Source organism: Gadus chalcogrammus, chromosome 1, assembly GCF_026213295.1.
Source record: "Gadus chalcogrammus isolate NIFS_2021 chromosome 1, NIFS_Gcha_1.0, whole genome shotgun sequence".
NCBI classification, from domain to species: Eukaryota; Metazoa; Chordata; class Actinopteri; order Gadiformes; family Gadidae; genus Gadus; species Gadus chalcogrammus.
In genome coordinates, this window is record NC_079412.1 from 7,726,843 (window position 1) to 7,743,728 (window position 16,886).

The 16,886-nt window shown below is 42.2% G+C and overlaps 2 protein-coding genes across 7 annotated transcripts; one reads left to right on the forward strand and one right to left on the reverse strand.

Moving 5' to 3' along the window:
• Window positions 1-682: 682 nt before the first annotated feature.
• On the reverse strand, window positions 683-3,218 carry LOC130390690 (putative nuclease HARBI1). The gene is made up of 3 exons (XM_056600784.1): window positions 2,295-3,218; window positions 1,893-2,171; window positions 683-1,727 (listed from the first exon to the last, which is right to left on the reverse strand). The coding sequence occupies exons 1-3, from the start codon at window positions 2,996-2,998 to the stop codon at window positions 1,526-1,528; spliced, it is 1,185 nt and encodes a 394-aa protein (XP_056456759.1). The 5' UTR covers window positions 2,999-3,218; the 3' UTR covers window positions 683-1,525.
• Window positions 3,219-6,793: 3,575 nt separating this feature from the next.
• LOC130379648 (uncharacterized) lies at window positions 6,794-16,222 on the forward strand. 6 transcript variants are annotated; one of them, XM_056586611.1, is made up of 15 exons: window positions 6,795-9,032; window positions 10,097-10,190; window positions 10,340-10,443; window positions 10,541-10,813; window positions 10,907-11,000; window positions 11,155-11,222; window positions 11,327-11,560; window positions 11,643-11,714; window positions 11,847-11,993; window positions 12,162-12,197; window positions 12,599-12,673; window positions 12,894-13,040; window positions 13,393-13,458; window positions 13,670-13,729; window positions 14,154-16,222. In XM_056586611.1, exons 1-15 carry the CDS (start codon window positions 9,027-9,029, stop codon window positions 15,957-15,959), a joined length of 3,282 nt encoding a protein of 1,093 aa, XP_056442586.1. In that variant the 5' UTR covers window positions 6,795-9,026; the 3' UTR covers window positions 15,960-16,222. The 6 variants fall into 6 exon arrangements, with proteins under 6 accessions (XP_056442621.1, XP_056442586.1, XP_056442612.1 ...); XM_056586637.1 differs by having other exon boundaries at window positions 12,599-12,664; window positions 13,667-13,729; XM_056586603.1 differs by having other exon boundaries at window positions 13,667-13,729; window positions 14,154-16,221.
• Window positions 16,223-16,886: the final 664 nt, after the last annotated feature.

Below are 16,886 nucleotides of genomic sequence, written 5' to 3' on the forward strand. Positions count from 1 at the left end.
CTGGGCTTCTAAAGCAAGCCAAGAAAGCTAAAACTGTGTTTGGCCTGCTCTGCTCTGAAGCTCTTTTTGGTCCTTGCGAGGCTGTTGCTAAAGTGCTCCAAGGAGAAAAAGCAACCGCGATCCTGAAAGACTGCGTGCATGCCCTCCGCGAGGAAAAGGCGGTGGATGAAATTATAAAGAAGCCAAGGCTTATTCCCATTGAAACGAACGGCGCGGTGACTAGTCTTCAAAACGAAAGCTGAATTAAACTGTAATCAGAGTATGTTAAATATTATATACCCTAGAGTATATGTTGTATAAAGGCTGGGACGAATTTCAAATGATAAATATGTACACTTTATGTTGAAAGTATACCGTCACGATTCCCATTGAAACGAATGGCGCGGTGACTAGTCTTCACAACGAGAGCTGAAAAATGTGGTATAAAGGCTGGGACGAATTTCGAATTATAAATATGAGCAATGTAGCCTTTAAATCGTGAGAGATTGAATATGTCTAAGTCCCTAATCAGCGCTGATGGTTCGTCCAGAGCTTCGCCTCCGTGGAAGGTCTGCTTCAGAAGAGGATCAAGAGTCCCTGTGTGATACAGTCTTATGCTGTATCCTCCTCTCGATGAGGTGTGTGCATTTGAGGTGTGCGTGGTTCTGTGTGTTTTTGCTTGACCTTGGCTCTCAGGCCCTGGAATATGCATGTGTATCTCTTGTGTTCCTCCTAACGGGGGAGTGCCCCCCGAAGTGTCTCCTGTGTGATAAATTAATGTGGCTCTCAGGCCCTGGTATATGCATGTGTATCTTCTTGTGTTCCTCCTAACGGGGGAAAAAGTGAAAAGCAAGCGAAAGGCCAATTGGTCCCAGGGCCAATTGCTACTACTTGCCCAGTTTGTGCTGGACCGGAGGGGGGTAATAAAGGGTAGATTCGGGGCTGGAGTGACCAGTAAGAAGAAGCGGGAGGCATGGGAAGAAATTTGCGTGAACATAAATGCTTCCTTCCCTGCTGTGTGTCGCTCTACCGACGATTGCGAAAAACGTTGGTATGCCCTGCAATCACAGTGTAGGTTCGAGATTTCCGGCTATAAAAGAGCTGTCGCGGCTACAGGTAAGTCCATTATTAACATTGCTTGCATTCATTTGGGAAATGCAATTGCATGTCTTAAATTTACAATTAATAAAGGCTACAGTGATATGAAACGTGAATAAAACTGAAATTGAATTTGTTGGAGGAGGATCTGCACCAAAGCCGTTGTCCCCGGTCGCATCGGTGGTGTACGCCGTCCTAGGCTCGGACATAAGCATAACTGGCCTTGAGGGTGCAGCTGATCCTGCAGTCGAGTTTCTAAAGGAGATTGAGGGGTATGTATGCAATGATTGCAATAGGCTCCATGAAAAACCTTTCTGTTTAATATTTACAGAAGAATTACAATGTGCAACTGGTCAACCCACTTCCCAAAAATGTGTGACAAATTATATACATATATTCCCCACAGGAGAAATGAAGAACAAAGTCCTGCTGCAGCTGCAGCATCACATCACACAGCTCTTCCTCTTCTCCCCCTCCTAGCCCTTCCTCTGCCAGCTCTTCCTCTTCCAGCTGCACCTCCTCTCACAGCTCTTCCTCTTCCAGCTGCACATCCTGTCACAGCTCTTCCTCTCCCTGCTCTTCCTCTTCCAACTCTCCCTCTTGGTGCACCCACTGGCTCTCCTCTCACTCCTGCTGCTGGTGCCAGTTCACTGTTGGAGAGGAAATTGAGGATGGAAATGAGGGTTTTAAAAAGGCAAAGAGAGGTCCTCAAAGCGAAGACTGAATATTACTGTCTTAAGATGGAAAAATTGAAAGAAAATAAATGTTGTGCACTACACAAATGTGTGTTGACTGATTTGTGCCAAGGTGTTTACCTAAAATGTGTATTCACAAAGTGATCCCTAAATGCCAGTCCACTCGGTTCCACACGGCCAAATTCATCGTCATGTTGATCGCCATCATCGTCCTCTTCATCGTCGTCATCATCTTCTGGCTGTGGAATGTTCCTCCGCTTGCAAAGGTTGTGGAGAATGGCATACAGTGACTGTGCTTGCCCTCTCTGGGGTGAGGCGAATTTCGCAGTGGAGGACATAAAAACCGACGTTTCATCTGCCCAATTCCTCTCTCCACAACATTTCGTGTATGTTTGTGGGCTTTAACGTATATGGAGGAAAACAGTTAACAATAATTAATATGGATTCAACAAATAAAAGGCGTCAGAGCCAATACGATGTGTTTTACGCATAGGACTAAGCGTAATCTGCGTAATCACTCACATGTTATACGTTAACTTTGCTCCCGGTTGAGGATTGAGGTAGGGTGTCAAGAGCCACGTCTTGCAGGGATAGCCACTGTCACCCAGGAAGTGACACCCAACTGGTACATGGTGCCTCTCAAAATGCTGCCTCAGACCGCTCTCCATTAAAATGCGCGAATCATGGGTAGCTCCAGGCCACTTTGCAACAACATCCAGCATGTTAAAATTTGCATCAAAAACAACCTGCGTGTTGATGGAATGCACTTTCTTCCTATTGACGAACACGTCCTCGTCAATTGATGGCGCGATTATTTTTATGTGCGTCCCGTCAATAACACCGACCACACCGGGCATACCTGCAATTGCCATGAAGTTGGCTTTGATCCTGTGTAAATGTTGAATGTCCAAAGGAAACCGGATAAACTGTTGGATTATATGTGGTCTAAAGAGCACGTTGATGGTTTGGTTTATGGCACGGCTGACTGATGGTTGCGATATTCCTAAATCGTCGGCATTGCAAAGTTGCATTTTCCCTGTTGCTAAATAGCGCAGTGTTGCCAAACATTTTATTTCGGGACTAATCGGATTGTTCCCGTTAGTCGGGGATGTTATTGCATCCCGTACTAACTCCACAACAAGTTTAATGCCCTCACGATTTAGCCTATATCTCTTTATCAACTCACAGTCTTCCATTGTCTCCAAAACATTTCGTCTCGCAGCCATTTTGCGATCCTTTGTGAATAGGTCTTACTGTCCGTCCACACCAGAAGCGAATTGAGCGACCAAATCGCCGGAAGTCATTCACTTTCTATGGGCAAGAGCGACCAGAGCGACCAAAGCGACCAACGCTACCAGCGGCCAAAGTTGAGCGACCAGAGCGTCAAAAAGAAGTTGAAAACTTTTTAACTTTATGCAAATGACTATTATTCACTTCAGCGACCAAACACTGACAGCCAATCGGAATGTAGACGCTCTTCGCTTGCGTGGATCCCAGGGAACATCGGCAGGCACTTTGGTTCCTACCTACCTTTATTCACTCACTGAACAAAATGTCGGCTGAAGTATTAATCGCGGCTGTAACTGGGCACCCGGTGTTGTACGAACCCACCCTTTTTCAGTTCAGAGATCGAAACGCCATAGTGGTTTGGATATCAAGTGATGATAAGCGGGAGTATTTATAGGCTACATCTAGAACGTTCGTATTTAAGCGGGAATCATTATAATTTGCTCTACATGCCACCAATCTAACCAACCAATCGCGTGTAGCATGCTTTAAACAAAACCAAAAAAGTATTTGAAATCGTCACATAAACAAATTAATCGACAAGACGAGGGATAAATGACAAGGGATATATCTCTTGTCTTTTATCCCTCTATTCCCCACTATTCACGGAGCCTGAGGTGAATAATTTTTAATTAAATAGTCTAGATAGATAGATAGTCAAGTCTTTATTAATACCAAACGACACAAATCGTCGGGAATCCATTTAGGTGGTTCCCACACAGGACAGTAGCCTACAATACCACACAGAACAAGTCTGACTGGATAATACACACAATACATCACATTAAAACTAGACACGCGTTGATAGATAGATAGACAGAAAGGCCTAGATAGATAGATAGATATGTTCCATTATTTGCCTTGCGGAGCCAACCAGTCCTGTGCACGTATGCAAATTAGCCATGTGTCCCAACGTCTATTTGTTTTGAATGCGACGAATGAGTGCAGATCATGATTTGCAGATCCAGATCAGTGAAACATATTTTAACTACTACAGCACGCAGGGTTTTTTGTTCTCGGTTGTAATTAGCCTACATTTTAGGATTTTTTTTATATTGGGGGGAATCACTGTCCTACTTGTTGTCGAAGCACTTTATCGAACAAGCAAAACCGTCTCGGCAATATGGCCAAGGTGTATGGGAGAGTTCACTATTTGATATGGCTGTCTGTAGGGCCTACTAAACGCATACGGTTCCTTTAAATGCGTCTGCATAATTGAATTGTACGTCATGAGCGACTTGAGCGACCAAAGCGAACAGAAAAAATCGCAGCGAAACTTTGTGAGCGACCAGAGCGTCTTTGACGCTTTGGTCGCTCCTGGTGTGGACGTACAGTCAGAAGCGGATCTTCCATTAGGCAAACCTAGGCAAGTGCCTAGGGCCCCAACCAAATCTGTCTTCATTAGGGGCCCCCAAATCTGACCCCCCCAGCCATTACTTATGTAAAGTAAAAAAAACAACAACATTTCTAGTAGAAAAAAATAACAAAAATATCAACATAACGCCGAACTAATGCCTAAATAATAATTTTCCAGCACACATGCCCCCCTCCATTGTGCATTGGACTAGTCCAGAATATGATTACGTAGTAACGCGCGCAGCGCGAAATAACGTACTTCAAACCGAAGCGACTCGGTGAAAATGAAGCGACGGAATTATGATAGTGGTTGTGCTAAACGAAAACAAAAAGCTGAGAAGAAAAGAATTGCAGATACACTGCCGAAATTGACTTCATTTTTTACACCTGCTGCTGCCACAGCAGCCGCTGCTGAACTTGCGACAGGCTCTGCTGTTGGGGTTCTATACTGCTGCTCACCACTTTTCTCTGATATGAAGACTTTTGAGAAGACGACAACAGTAGGACTTTGTGTTTACAAATGCTTTCTGTCTCACACACACACACACAGAGCTTTGCCACTCACTCACATTCTCTCTCACATTCTCTCTCACTCACATTCTCTCTCACACACACACACACACACACACACACACACACACACACACACAGTTTTACTCACATGAAATGGTGAAGGCAACAGGGAAAATGGACATTTGAAGATGGTGAACTTAACCACTTGCACACCTAAACACCCCCCCCCCCTCTGTCTCTCTCTCTCTCTCTCTCTCTCACCTGTCAATCACTCACTCACACTGAACCACTGCTTTGCCTGTCTCTCACTCACACACACAGCCACTGTTATTCCTGTCCACACACAAAATCTTTTCATTGGTCCTGTTTAAATGTAAATGGTGGTTTTCATAGACTCATATCCATTTTGTATTTTAGTTCTGTTAAGTGCAAGATCATTTTGTATCTCTGGCAGAGAATGGAAATTCTAATCTCTCTCTCTCTCTCTCTCTCTCTCTCTCTCTCTCTCTCTCTCTCTCTCTCTCTCTCTCTCTCTCTCTCTCTCTCTCTCTCTCTCTCTCTCTCTCTCTCTCTCTCTCTCTCTCTCTCTCTCTCTCTCTCGTTTGAGTAATAAACATGTAATTTTGGCAAAGGCTGGAGAAATCTGAAACTGATTTTACTGTGGAGAGTTGAGTGGCAGTGCACTATGGGTTTATTGCGATTCTAAGAGTATTGGGATGGTTATTTGTTTTGTGTACTTGTTTCAAAAATGAGGGCCCCATGTCTATATTTTGCCTAGGGCCCCAAAATGGCTAGATCCGCCCCTGCGTACAGTAATAGTTGCTGAGGATATATGTTTTTGTACTGGATTACTAAATTATAGAACACATTAAAAGGTTTCTCATCAGCAGGCTGTCTTTACCTTGGTAAATTTTGGTAACTTTGGTAAGCCCAGTAAATAATTGTAATTTTTTTGATTGAGGGCAAATGGAAAGTGTTGTAATGTATTAGATTACTATTTTAGTACATCATTTGAATTATTATGGCCATAAATAAGACCATAAAGGCCATAAATAAGGCCAATTCGAAGCTGGTGGCCCACCATCGGTTCTCTGGTGGTTCGCCGGCGGCTCAAAAGCGGCACAAGGGCGGCCCTTTATCTGCAGCCGCTTTTGAGCCGCCGACGGACCACCAGAGAACCGATGAGCAAAACTCCAGCGGGCCACCGGTGGGTACCGCCGTTGGACCGCCAACTCTGCCGCTGGTGGGCCGCCAGTGGGCCGCTAACCTAATGCTATCTGGGACGTCATATGAGCGCCCTATGTTTACAGTTTGTTTGTTACAGGAAGACCCTTGTGTTATTCGTTGTTGATGATTCTGAGAATTCAGATTGGCTTTCATGGCTTAAATCCTTCTCCCTACACTGCCGCCCATAGGCTTGGCATAGTTTCAATGGCGCTCGACGGCGTATTTATGCGTTTTGATGTAAACGACAACTTTTTTGAAAACGATGTTGTGTGCACAATGTTATTTTGGAAAACGGAGGGGGGGGATATTCGTTTCTATAAATACTCTGCTACGTATAAACGTGGCCTCAGTGTTTGTTAAACCTCCGTTCGTGGAACACCCCTCTGTTGTCAGTGTCTCTCGCTGTGTGTGTATTCGCTGGAAACAAAGGGGCGTCTTCGCGGGCTTCCGCGAGAGGCGGGAGTGAATTTACCGTAATGATACCATGTTGGCACTAAAGTGCAAACTCTCAGCTTTCAGAAACCATTGAAATTTTTCCGATAGTGCAAAAACAAACTGGCGTCATTACGGTAATCCGAAGAGCGCATGCGCAACATTCGGACTGCCGACTGACTACATTTCTTCATCATAAACTACAAGTTACGCAAAATGACATACAAACATCCAGTTCAATATGAAAGAAAAAAGCTAGCTTCATTAAGGAATCGAACCCCATATGCCCGCGTTAATGAGTTGTTCTCTGACCACTAACCCATCAGGTCTTAGTACATGCGATTCAAGAGTTAACCACTTGACAATCTTTAAACTTTGGTTGCCTAGCAATTGTAAAGACAGTGATGTGTGTACATTGTGCGAGTATCCGTCACTCGCGATGTGTGTGCAGTCCAAAATGAAAGAAATAACCTTGCATCACTAGGGAATCGAACCCCCAATCATCAGTTGGTCGTTGGTAACTGTAACAAAGAGGTCGCATTTTGTTTAACTGCTAACTAACAAACGGGTTTATGCGTTCACTGAACAAATATTATGGAGATAAAAAAACACTTTTCCATCAGATCAACAGAACAGTTATTACCAACCCATAGACACTAAAAGCCAAAACCTTTCTCACATGCACACCCATCGCGAGTGACGTAGGACGTAAAGTCCCGCCCAGGTCGAAGTGGCGTCGATTTAGAGAGTCCCAAATACTATAGAGCAAGAGACTCACTCTGCAAGTTTTTTTCTGTGCTGAGACATCAACTTTGAGACAGACCTTTTTCCTCTGCCTTCCAAGGATTAAATTAATATTGTGAGAGGATTCATTTGAGCACGTTCTGTTTTTCAACGGTGAGGTTCCCCGAAAGGAAGTTCGTTTTCAAGGTAAGTCCTTATGAAATGGATAATTATGTTTATTGTATTAAGTTAGCATGGTTGCTTTGGAGGTTTGCTTTTGATGCAGTTATTGCAAGCAAAGGATTTGCGACAAAATATTAAAGCCTGTGGCACATGGGGGACATTAAAGTGTAATTCCGGCGCAAATTGAACCCAGGATCTTTGTTTTGGCATTAAAACCCATCAAATAAGCCTTCCAGATACCCTTTTCATTGAAAATCAAGTATTATAGTTTGCCGGGCGCAATGTTTGGCTTCCATGTTGTTGACTTGGGGCATAGTGTTTCGCTTCTAAATCCGCATTTTTGAACCACTAAATGGCACCAAACCTCTGCAGTAGCATGACTAGGGTCCCTACACATAAAACGAAGCACAAACAACTTAGTTTGGAAACCCGGAGTTTATTTAAAAAGACAGTTTAACAAGCATTACGGGTGGGCCGTGTTTACAGGAAGTCCACACAAGTCGATTGCCGAATGCGCCGGAGTTCAGTTCAAGGAGGAAAGTTTTGGAATTTATATAATATATATTTATAAGCAAGTGTTGACACGTAAATTAAAGGAATTGCATATGTAAGTTACAGTTACAAAATAATTGTTCGCTACAATCAAGCATGGCACGTTGTTGACGGAAGACGCACTGCACACGTGATTGACGCATAGAGTGAAGGACAGCTCAAGCACCGGAGAAGACGAACCATCCACAGCTTGAAGTCAAGAGAGAGATGGTTCGTCTTGGTGTTTTCCCCGGCTGCGGAAAAAAGAAAGAAAAATTACACTCCAGAAACTTTCCATAGACTGCCATTGCGGTACAATGACCGATCTCTGGTAGATTAGTGGCTTATTGTTCTGAATATGGACATTGAGACGCCAATCAAGACGCTAATGCAGAAGGATCACCGTGTCTGCAGTGGTCAAGCGAAACACTATGCCCCAAGTCAACAACATGGACGCAAAACATTGCGCCCGGCAAACTATAATACTCGATTTTCAATGAAACGGGTATCTGGAAGGCTTATTTGATTGGTTTTAATACCAAAACAAAGATCCTGGGTTCAATTTGCGCCGGAATTACACTTTAATCTGTATGTTGCACAGTTGGTTATACATCATTCACTCAATTGGTTGACGTGCATAATAGGTTTGTATTTTTAATGTTAAATGAATGTTGAATATTCAACTAACTTAAAGGCACCCAGTGCAACTTTATGTAAACATTTAATTTCTAGTCTTTTTTACACGTAGTAAGTTTCAATAACTCCATACCATTACATATCGACATTCAAGAATCAAAGATGAGACGTCGTTGTGTGGTGAGAACTGATAGAAAATCGTAAACAACAACAATCGCCGGTGGGGAGAAGCCATTTTTCCATTGACTGGAAGCCTGCTTTATTTATTGTAGGTTACAAAAAATAAAGAAAATGGCGGCATTGTTGTTGTTATTGATTTTGTATCAGTTCTCACCACACAACCGACGTCTCATCTTTGCTGCTTAAATGTCGGTATGTAATGGTATGGAGTTATTGAAACTTACTACGTGTAAAAAAGACTAGAAATTGAATGTTTTAAGCCTCGAAAGTTGCACTGGGTGCCTTTTTAATGCCGGTGGATATAGGGCAATATCCCATATTGACATCTCAAACTCGGGATATTGTTTTCATCGCAAAATGTCCGCTAATAAAAACAAATCGCTAATAAAAAACTAAATCCAATTTGGAGTGTTGTAGTAGAGTATATACTAAATCAATTCACCTCAGGCTCCGTGAATAGTGGGGAATAGCCCCCGAGACCGAAGGGAGCCTTCGGCGAGTAATTGTTAATTAATAGCCTAGATAGATAGCCTAGTCAAGTCTTTATTAATGCTAAACGACACAAATCGTCGGGAATTCATTTAGGTGATTTGGCTCACACGGGATAGTAGTCTACAAGACCACACAGAACAAGGGAGACAACAAGTCTGACTGGCCATACACAAAATACATCACATTAAAACTAGACGCATGCGTTGATAGCTAGATAAACGGATATATCGATAAATATGTTATATTCTTTGCCAAGCGGAGCCAGCTAAATCGGAGTGTATCACTCACACACTTTGGGTCCATTCTAACTTATGGTAAGAGGACATTCTTTAAATCTTTGCAGTGACTGAATGTTGATGGTAAAACGGATTGTTTTGCATAAGTTGAGTGTGTCATAAGGGCAGGCACTCATTTGCAAATGCGCTGATTGCATGTCCCTATAGGCTATTCCTGGCAGTTATTCAGTTGATTGCTCTTCTAAGTGCGCCATATTGGTGCCAATTATTGTCGTATTTGCATTGTAGCCTAATGCACAACTACAACTCATTGTTATAAATCAACGTGCTATTGTCTCATATTCATCTTTTGGTGTCAAACCCAAATGTTTCCAGTCTACAGCAAAAATAAAGGAATTGGCCTCACTGTTCCGATACTTATGGAGGGGACTGTATATAATCCCTTCCATTTATTTGGTAATAGTGTATTAATGTTGTGTAATTCGGGCCTCAACATGTATAATAACAGTTTTATTGTGAAATCATTAGATGCCCCGTCCCTCGCGCGCTTCGTCTGTAGCCAAGATGAGAATGAAGAAGATTCTTCCAATGGCAACGACTCTGGCAAAAGGCTTTGAGCCTGGTATGTAGTTAGATACAATGATGCATGTTTTCAACTCATTTATATTCCTCAGAATTCTATTGCATGAATGTGTGATGTTTGACTTTTAGATCAACCGCTCGAGATAAGTTATTCATTTTAGTTTTGTGTTGAATTTGTTTTTTTATTAGTGCATGGCACTGGAGCACGTCATTGTGTCAAGCCTTGGCCTGTCTCTCCCCACACTGAGAAGTTCAATCGATTGGTTCTCCCTCTTGAATGTCCAGATAAGCAGGTAAACATGTTGAAGACCTTTTAGAAAATAATATTTAATTTAGCTGTGGAATATGTTTGGAGTGGAATGACAACTTTTTATTTGTCCTTATTTATAGTTTGTGCTGTTTGTGGGCGACTCGCATCTGCGTGCGTTGGCTGACGGTTACGTGAAGATGCCAGACGGTTGCCTTTCTTTTGGGTTTCTGTCTACGCTTGGGGCGTCTGCCGCTGAGCTTCGCACTGAGTTGTTGAACGCAGACATCGGTAGAACCCCAGACATTGTATGCTTGTTGGCCCCAAGCAACAATCTTACGACGACGCCCAGCATAGAAACCGCTGGAGTTGCCTTCAACAGACTTCTGAGAGCTGCCTGCAGTCGATGGCCTAAGGTAGTTTTTGTGTTAGAAAATAAAGTGTATTTTCAATGCAGACTATTTAACAGAATTGTATAGTGTGTAATCCAAAACTTTTGTGCGGATCAGGTGTTTGTGCTCGATTTCCCTCCCCGGCTGGCGAGTGAATTGGCACCGCAACAATTCCTTAGAGAGGAATTTCGTCGCGTTGCAGCAAAGAATGGTACCTATGTAAAAATTATTAAGCGATAATGTCAGTATAGAATATCTTTGAAGGAAAGCTTTAAGTGTATCTACACCACCTTGTGTGTAACCTTTGGTACCACGTGTAAAATATGTATATAGTGTATGGTTTTAATATTTGTTTTCTTCTGCAGGTGTAAATTACTGCCTCACAGCTGACCGCTTTCCGCTGGATTCACGTGCCTTGTGGAGTCGTGATGGGGTAAGTTGTGTTATAACTTGGCACGTGAGAAATTCATGTAATGTCATTTTTATATGACAAAAGCAGTTTATTTCAAAAATAACCTGTGTTTCTCATTATAATAGATCCACCTGAGTGATGATCTGGGGATGCAGGTTCTCGCGAAGTTGCTGTGGCATTTCTCTTATCGGCAGCTAGAGGCAGCTTCACCTCTGCCTGTTACACCTCCGCCTGTGGTTCCTCCCAGGTCACCCCCAACAGTGAGATCATTCACTACCACCGTGGTTGTGAAGGGAGAAGTTTCACGTCCACGTCCTCTTGACCCCTTCAAGGAAACTGTTGTCGGACGTCACGGCAAGGTAAAAGTTAAACATTTTTGAAGAGCTTTAGTTTTAGTTAGGCCACATTTATTGAATACTAATTCTCCCTATGTGTTTATAGCGCAGCCAACCTGAGAACTGGGATGCGCCTGAGGACTGGGATCAGTCTTGCATGAGGATCCTTCCTCATGAGGTTTGTACATTTGTATGATAGCTGAAAGGAAATTAAACAGTAATGATGCATACATTTGTTGTTTCATTTAAATGCTATCCCTATAAGACAAGGTAAATGGTCAATGGCTCATTTCTGTTTTTTATTTCCTAGGTTTGTGTACCACCCGTGGTCCTGAAGGAATACCCTGTCGTGCTAAACCCTATCCTGTTTAGCACTGACACGTTGGCTGCAATAGATCGCATTGTTCCTTCCAACCTTGACAGCCCTATGTATGCTACCATGGTGAATCACACAAAGGTAATTTGTGTGATTTTAATATTAACTGTTTGTGAGTGCATACATATTAATAGCGCCTGTAATCCTGTATGACAAGCTTTACATTGTATAGTACAGATAGTTGCATTGATAACAAATGTGTTATATTTCATTAACTGTTATAATTTCTGTTCTCTTCCTTTATGATAGAAACGGAAGGTGGCACATGGAACCACAGCTGTTGAGGTTTGTAATTTCTCTGTGAAATATGTACTTGTTTTTTGGTTGAAACACAGGAACAACTATTTTCACCTTTTAATACAAGAGATAGTCCAACATTCTCTGTGTACTAGGTATTGTTTTGCCAATGATTTAAAATTATTATCTAGGCATTTAAAACTCCAACAACGATTGCGGAACCTTCAAAGCGTTCTAGAAGCTGCTGTACCAGCCACTCTCGAGGGCAGAGTTTTTGTGCATTCAAGCAACGTAATTTACATACAAACATGTGATGATTACACACATTCACTGAATAGAGTGCAGTACTGTATTTTTTTGTATATTTTAAGTTACCTTTAAGAAAGTTTAGTTTTGTGTTACCATTTCTCAATTGTAATGTACATATAATTCTTACTATGTCATTACAGTTTTCTCAACTGGAGGGGGATGACAAGTCTCTGTGTGTTGATGAGTGGCCGTTTCTTCAAACAGAGGTTTGTGAGGTAAAGGAATGGGGGGAAAAAGAGCATCTTGTAATAATTTAATGTTTGGGTTTTGTTGTTAAATTTGTGTGTAGAGCCACAAAATACAGGCGTGCACAACACTTTGTTTGTTACTGTTTTAAATAAACTACATTAGCAGTAGGTTCTTTGAACTGCCCACTTTTCAATTTTCATAAAATTGTATCTGTCATGATAATTTTGCTCCCTTACCTCATTGTAGAAGCTGAAGGTGAACCAGCCAACTGCTCAGGTTGTCTCTAGACAGAGGCAACAAGAGGAGCCAGCAGCTTGGGGGCCAAAAGTTTTGAAGGCCCAGGCTGATAAACCAACAGCCAATGAGACCAGCTTCTTGGGATGTTCAACCAAGGTAATGAAAACAATATAAACAAATGATTTGCAAATAATCAATCAATCTGTTGCAGGATCAGTATCTAGAAACATTTACATTTTTACTTCATAATTACAATCTACATAGTTTAACTGTTTTTAACATGTTCTTGGTAATATCTACACACTTTGAATTGGAAATGTCAAGAAGGGTGGCTGATGAACTTGTTTTGCTCATTTTAACTATTTAAGCTGAACTGAAATAAAAGTTTTCTTTGTCCTTAATTCTCTTCATCACAATACCCCAAATGTCACCTTTTTTATGGCTTATGAGTTTGCATGTAGGGGGGAAACCTCAATTTTTTTTTAATTCTTAATGCTTGTGATTGCAGATGACACACATTGAGGACCATGAGCAGGATGAACCAGCACCTGAGGTCACTGCGAACAGTCAGCAGGTATGCAATTACTAGTGGAAAAATTATAAACCATCAGGAAAAACCACAGCTTAAGAGACCCATTTTGTTTTGTGTGTTTATTCTTTTAAAACATTGATCTGGTGTAAGTGTGCAGTTCTGACTAATTTGCCTAAACTATGTACATTTTCAAATTACTTACTGGGAACCAACATGCTTTTAAAAACACTCATATTAATTGTCATTTCAGCAGAGCCCGTCTGAGGTCAATGGCCAGCTTGAAGATCCTCATGTAACACGTGGCAATCAGAAGGTACTTATTTTTAACATGTTATTCCCTGTTCCTTGTGTGCTTTCCTGGCGTTTATTAGATCTTGGAAATTAGTTAAAGTAATGTTAATATCATGTACAATTCCGTTTTACTATTATACACAGCCATGAACTACAGCTGATTGATTCCTAGCCTTTTTTATTGGTCTCAACTCCTTGCAAACGCCCTTCCTGTTTAAACTGGGTCTTTCTTCAAATGTAGCACCAATATTTTTAGCCTGCATACATTTACTATGTATCGTCAACTGCATGGATTTTATTTTTGCCTGGAGCCGAAGTGACAGCTCCCCCTACATTAATATTCAATACGTTTCTATTCTAAGGGCCCTTCTTATGAATTCCTTGTTCATTCCAATGTAAACTATTGTTTACATCCCTTTTTGATTGAACTACCATTGTGTTTTTAGGCACCCTGTGATGTTGCACCTGCCAGAGCTGCTAAATCAAGTCATGTGACTTATGAGAACCCTGGGTGTCTTAAAGGATCGTTTGATCAGAGCAGCCACATATTTGGGGAAAATGCAGGTATGCAGTGTGCTACAAATAGCATAGCGGCGATTATGACCCATGCCACCCATAGCGTTCTCAAATGGAAAAAAAGAAACGTTCATCATGTTCTAAAACAAGGAAATGGCTTGTACACATCTATGATAGAAAATAATGAAATCAGTTCAGCCAACACCTCTGGGTATATTTACATTGCTGAGTTACCCAGACACTGCAAATTAAACAATAAATTGTTTAGTTTGGAATATTTTGATACTCTCACTGGAGGTCTTGATCGAAAGGATGATTATGACGCTTCTGTGCAAAACATAGTCATGCCTTTAAAAGAGGCTATTCAGAAGACACTGCTGCAGACAGACACATGCTTGCTTAACATCAAAGAAAATGTCTGTGCAGTTTTCAAGGTCAAAACTGCTTTTGCAGTTTTTGATCCTCATTCTCGTAGTACTTGGGGTTCGGTTGCACCGGATGGAACCAGCATAGTAGCGCACTATGCTACTGTGAATGAGTTATATGACCATATTGAGAACCTTGTCAATTCCTTATATCAAAATGATCCACATGCCCCAAACAAATTGTTTGAAGTCACAGGAGTGAAAGCTGTTGAAGTAAACTCACCATTTACTGCTTTAACTGCACAGCCTGAAGCCAGCACTTCGACACATGACGGTACTTTTGACACTGACAGTGACTCGGATCTCTGTGTACTTTCGGTAACAGATAGAAATTCCCTCTCAGTAAACACGTCTTTTTCCCTTGAAACTGTGCAGCCTGTAGCAAACACTTCCAAATGTGACACAACTGTAAACATTGACAGTGATCTTCCAATTCACACAGATGGTGCATCAGATGTCTGTTTAATTTCTGTAACAGATAGCCCCAATATAATATTTAATGGATTGACATTAAGGGAAAAAAACAGGATCTGCAACAAACTGAATATCGTACCAAGTTTAGATCAAAAAATTGTTGGACAAACCTTCGATATGGGACAGCCTGAACCATGCAAAACAACATCCATTGAAGGTGACGGTAATTGTTTCTTTCGTTCTCTTTCGTCTGTAATTAGTGGTTGTGAGTCATATCACAAGGCCTTTAGAAAGGCTGTAGTGAATCACATCTCAAATAATCCACTTCATTACATTACTGAATTTGCTTCTGTGGAGCAATATCTCAGGGACTCAAAAATGAAATATGTTGGATCTTGGGCAACGGTGTTGGAAATACAAGCTTCTGCAGATTTGCTCTGTGTTGATATTTACACATACAGTCAACAGAAATGGAATACGTTTACGTCAAACATTGAGCCGATTTTAAGAAAAGCTATATATCTGAAACACTCCAATGAACGCCATTATGAACCAATTGCATGTGTCAAAGAAAAAACCTCTCTTACATGCTTTAGTTTAACTAGCTTCTGTGAAATGTCACACAAAATGTCCAATGCAGACCTTGTTTCACCACGTAAAAAAGGTAGTGATAAAGTAAAAAATCGAAGAAAAAGGAAAAGATATGCTGAAGACGCAGAATATAGGCAATTTAAAAAGCTGAAAACGCAACTAAGATATTATTATGATGAACAGTATCAAGCAAATCAGAAAGCTAGCAGTATCGAAAAATATGCTAATAATGAAGCGTTCAGAGAACAAGTAAAAAAGAGCAGTATTGAAAAATATGCTATAATGAAGCGTTCAAAGAACAAGTAATAAACAGCAGTATCGAAAAATATGTAAATAATCCTGCCCATCGTAACCAGGTGAAACAAAGAAATCAAATACAGAGAAGATCCTGTCATGGTCTGTCGTGTTTTGGTGTGTTTCCCTGTGTTTCCCGCCTGTGTTGATTACTGCTCCCTCCCCTAATGTGTCTCAGCTGTTCCTCGTTGCGTTTGCTACTTAAGCCCTTGTCTTTCCTTTGTTCCTCGTGCTGTCATTGTGGTTAGTTCGTCCTGCGTGTTCTCTGTTGTCACCTGTGTTCCCTTGCTCCTTGCTCCTTGCCCCTTGCTCCCCTTGCCCCTTGCCCCTTGCCTTTTGGCAGAAACCGTCTGCATCTGGGTCCTATCTGCACCGCTAACCGTAACAGAATGACAGAACCACCATTGGACCCAGCGGATGCTAAATTTTTCCGTGAATTGGAGGATTTGTTGGTGACGATAATCCTAGCTATGGATGGCTGGGAGAACATTCCCAGCAGGAAGGAGCAGGAGGCTGTGTTGGGGCGTACGTGCAGGGCTGCTGCGTCAAGGCCCGAGTTGGGGGACGTCTTACCCGAGTGGGCAGTCGAGCTGCTCAACCCCACAACCTTTTGGCCGGAGAGCTACATGCCACTGCCACCGGACTTTGGTGACTGGCCTAAGCCTCCACGCTCCCGCTACCAGCCTCTGCCCCCGGTTCCCCGCTACCAGCCACTGCCCCGGTTTCCCGCTACCAGCGTCTGCCCCCGCCTCCCCGCTACCAACCTCTGCCCCTGGTCCCCAGCTACCAGCCTCTACCTTTACGGACAATCAGAGTGGCGGTGGTGAGTTTGGGGTACTACCCGGTTCCTCCTGGCACTCCAGCTCCCGCACTGACTCCGAGCCCTGTCCGGTTCCTGAGACCACTCCTCTCCTTCCAGAGGGGGCCCGCTCCCTGCTC

Bases quoted from the DNA above. Each gene is read 5' to 3' on its own strand.
- LOC130390690 (XM_056600784.1), bottom strand. From the start codon at position 2,998: ATGGCTGCGAGACGAAATGTTTTGGAGACAATGGAAGACTGTGAGTTG. The intron at 2,172-2,294 runs GTGAGTGATTAC...TATACGTTAAAG, and splicing joins GCAAAGTTAACGTATAACAT to CCCACAAACATACACGAAAT. The intron at 1,728-1,892 runs GTAAACACCTTG...CCTCTCCAACAG, and splicing joins TTTGTGAATACACATTTTAG to TGAACTGGCACCAGCAGCAG.
- LOC130379648 (XM_056586603.1), top strand. The intron at 10,444-10,540 runs GTAAACATGTTG...CCTTATTTATAG, and splicing joins TTGAATGTCCAGATAAGCAG to TTTGTGCTGTTTGTGGGCGA. The intron at 12,198-12,598 runs GTTTGTAATTTC...ATGTCATTACAG, and splicing joins ATGGAACCACAGCTGTTGAG to TTTTCTCAACTGGAGGGGGA.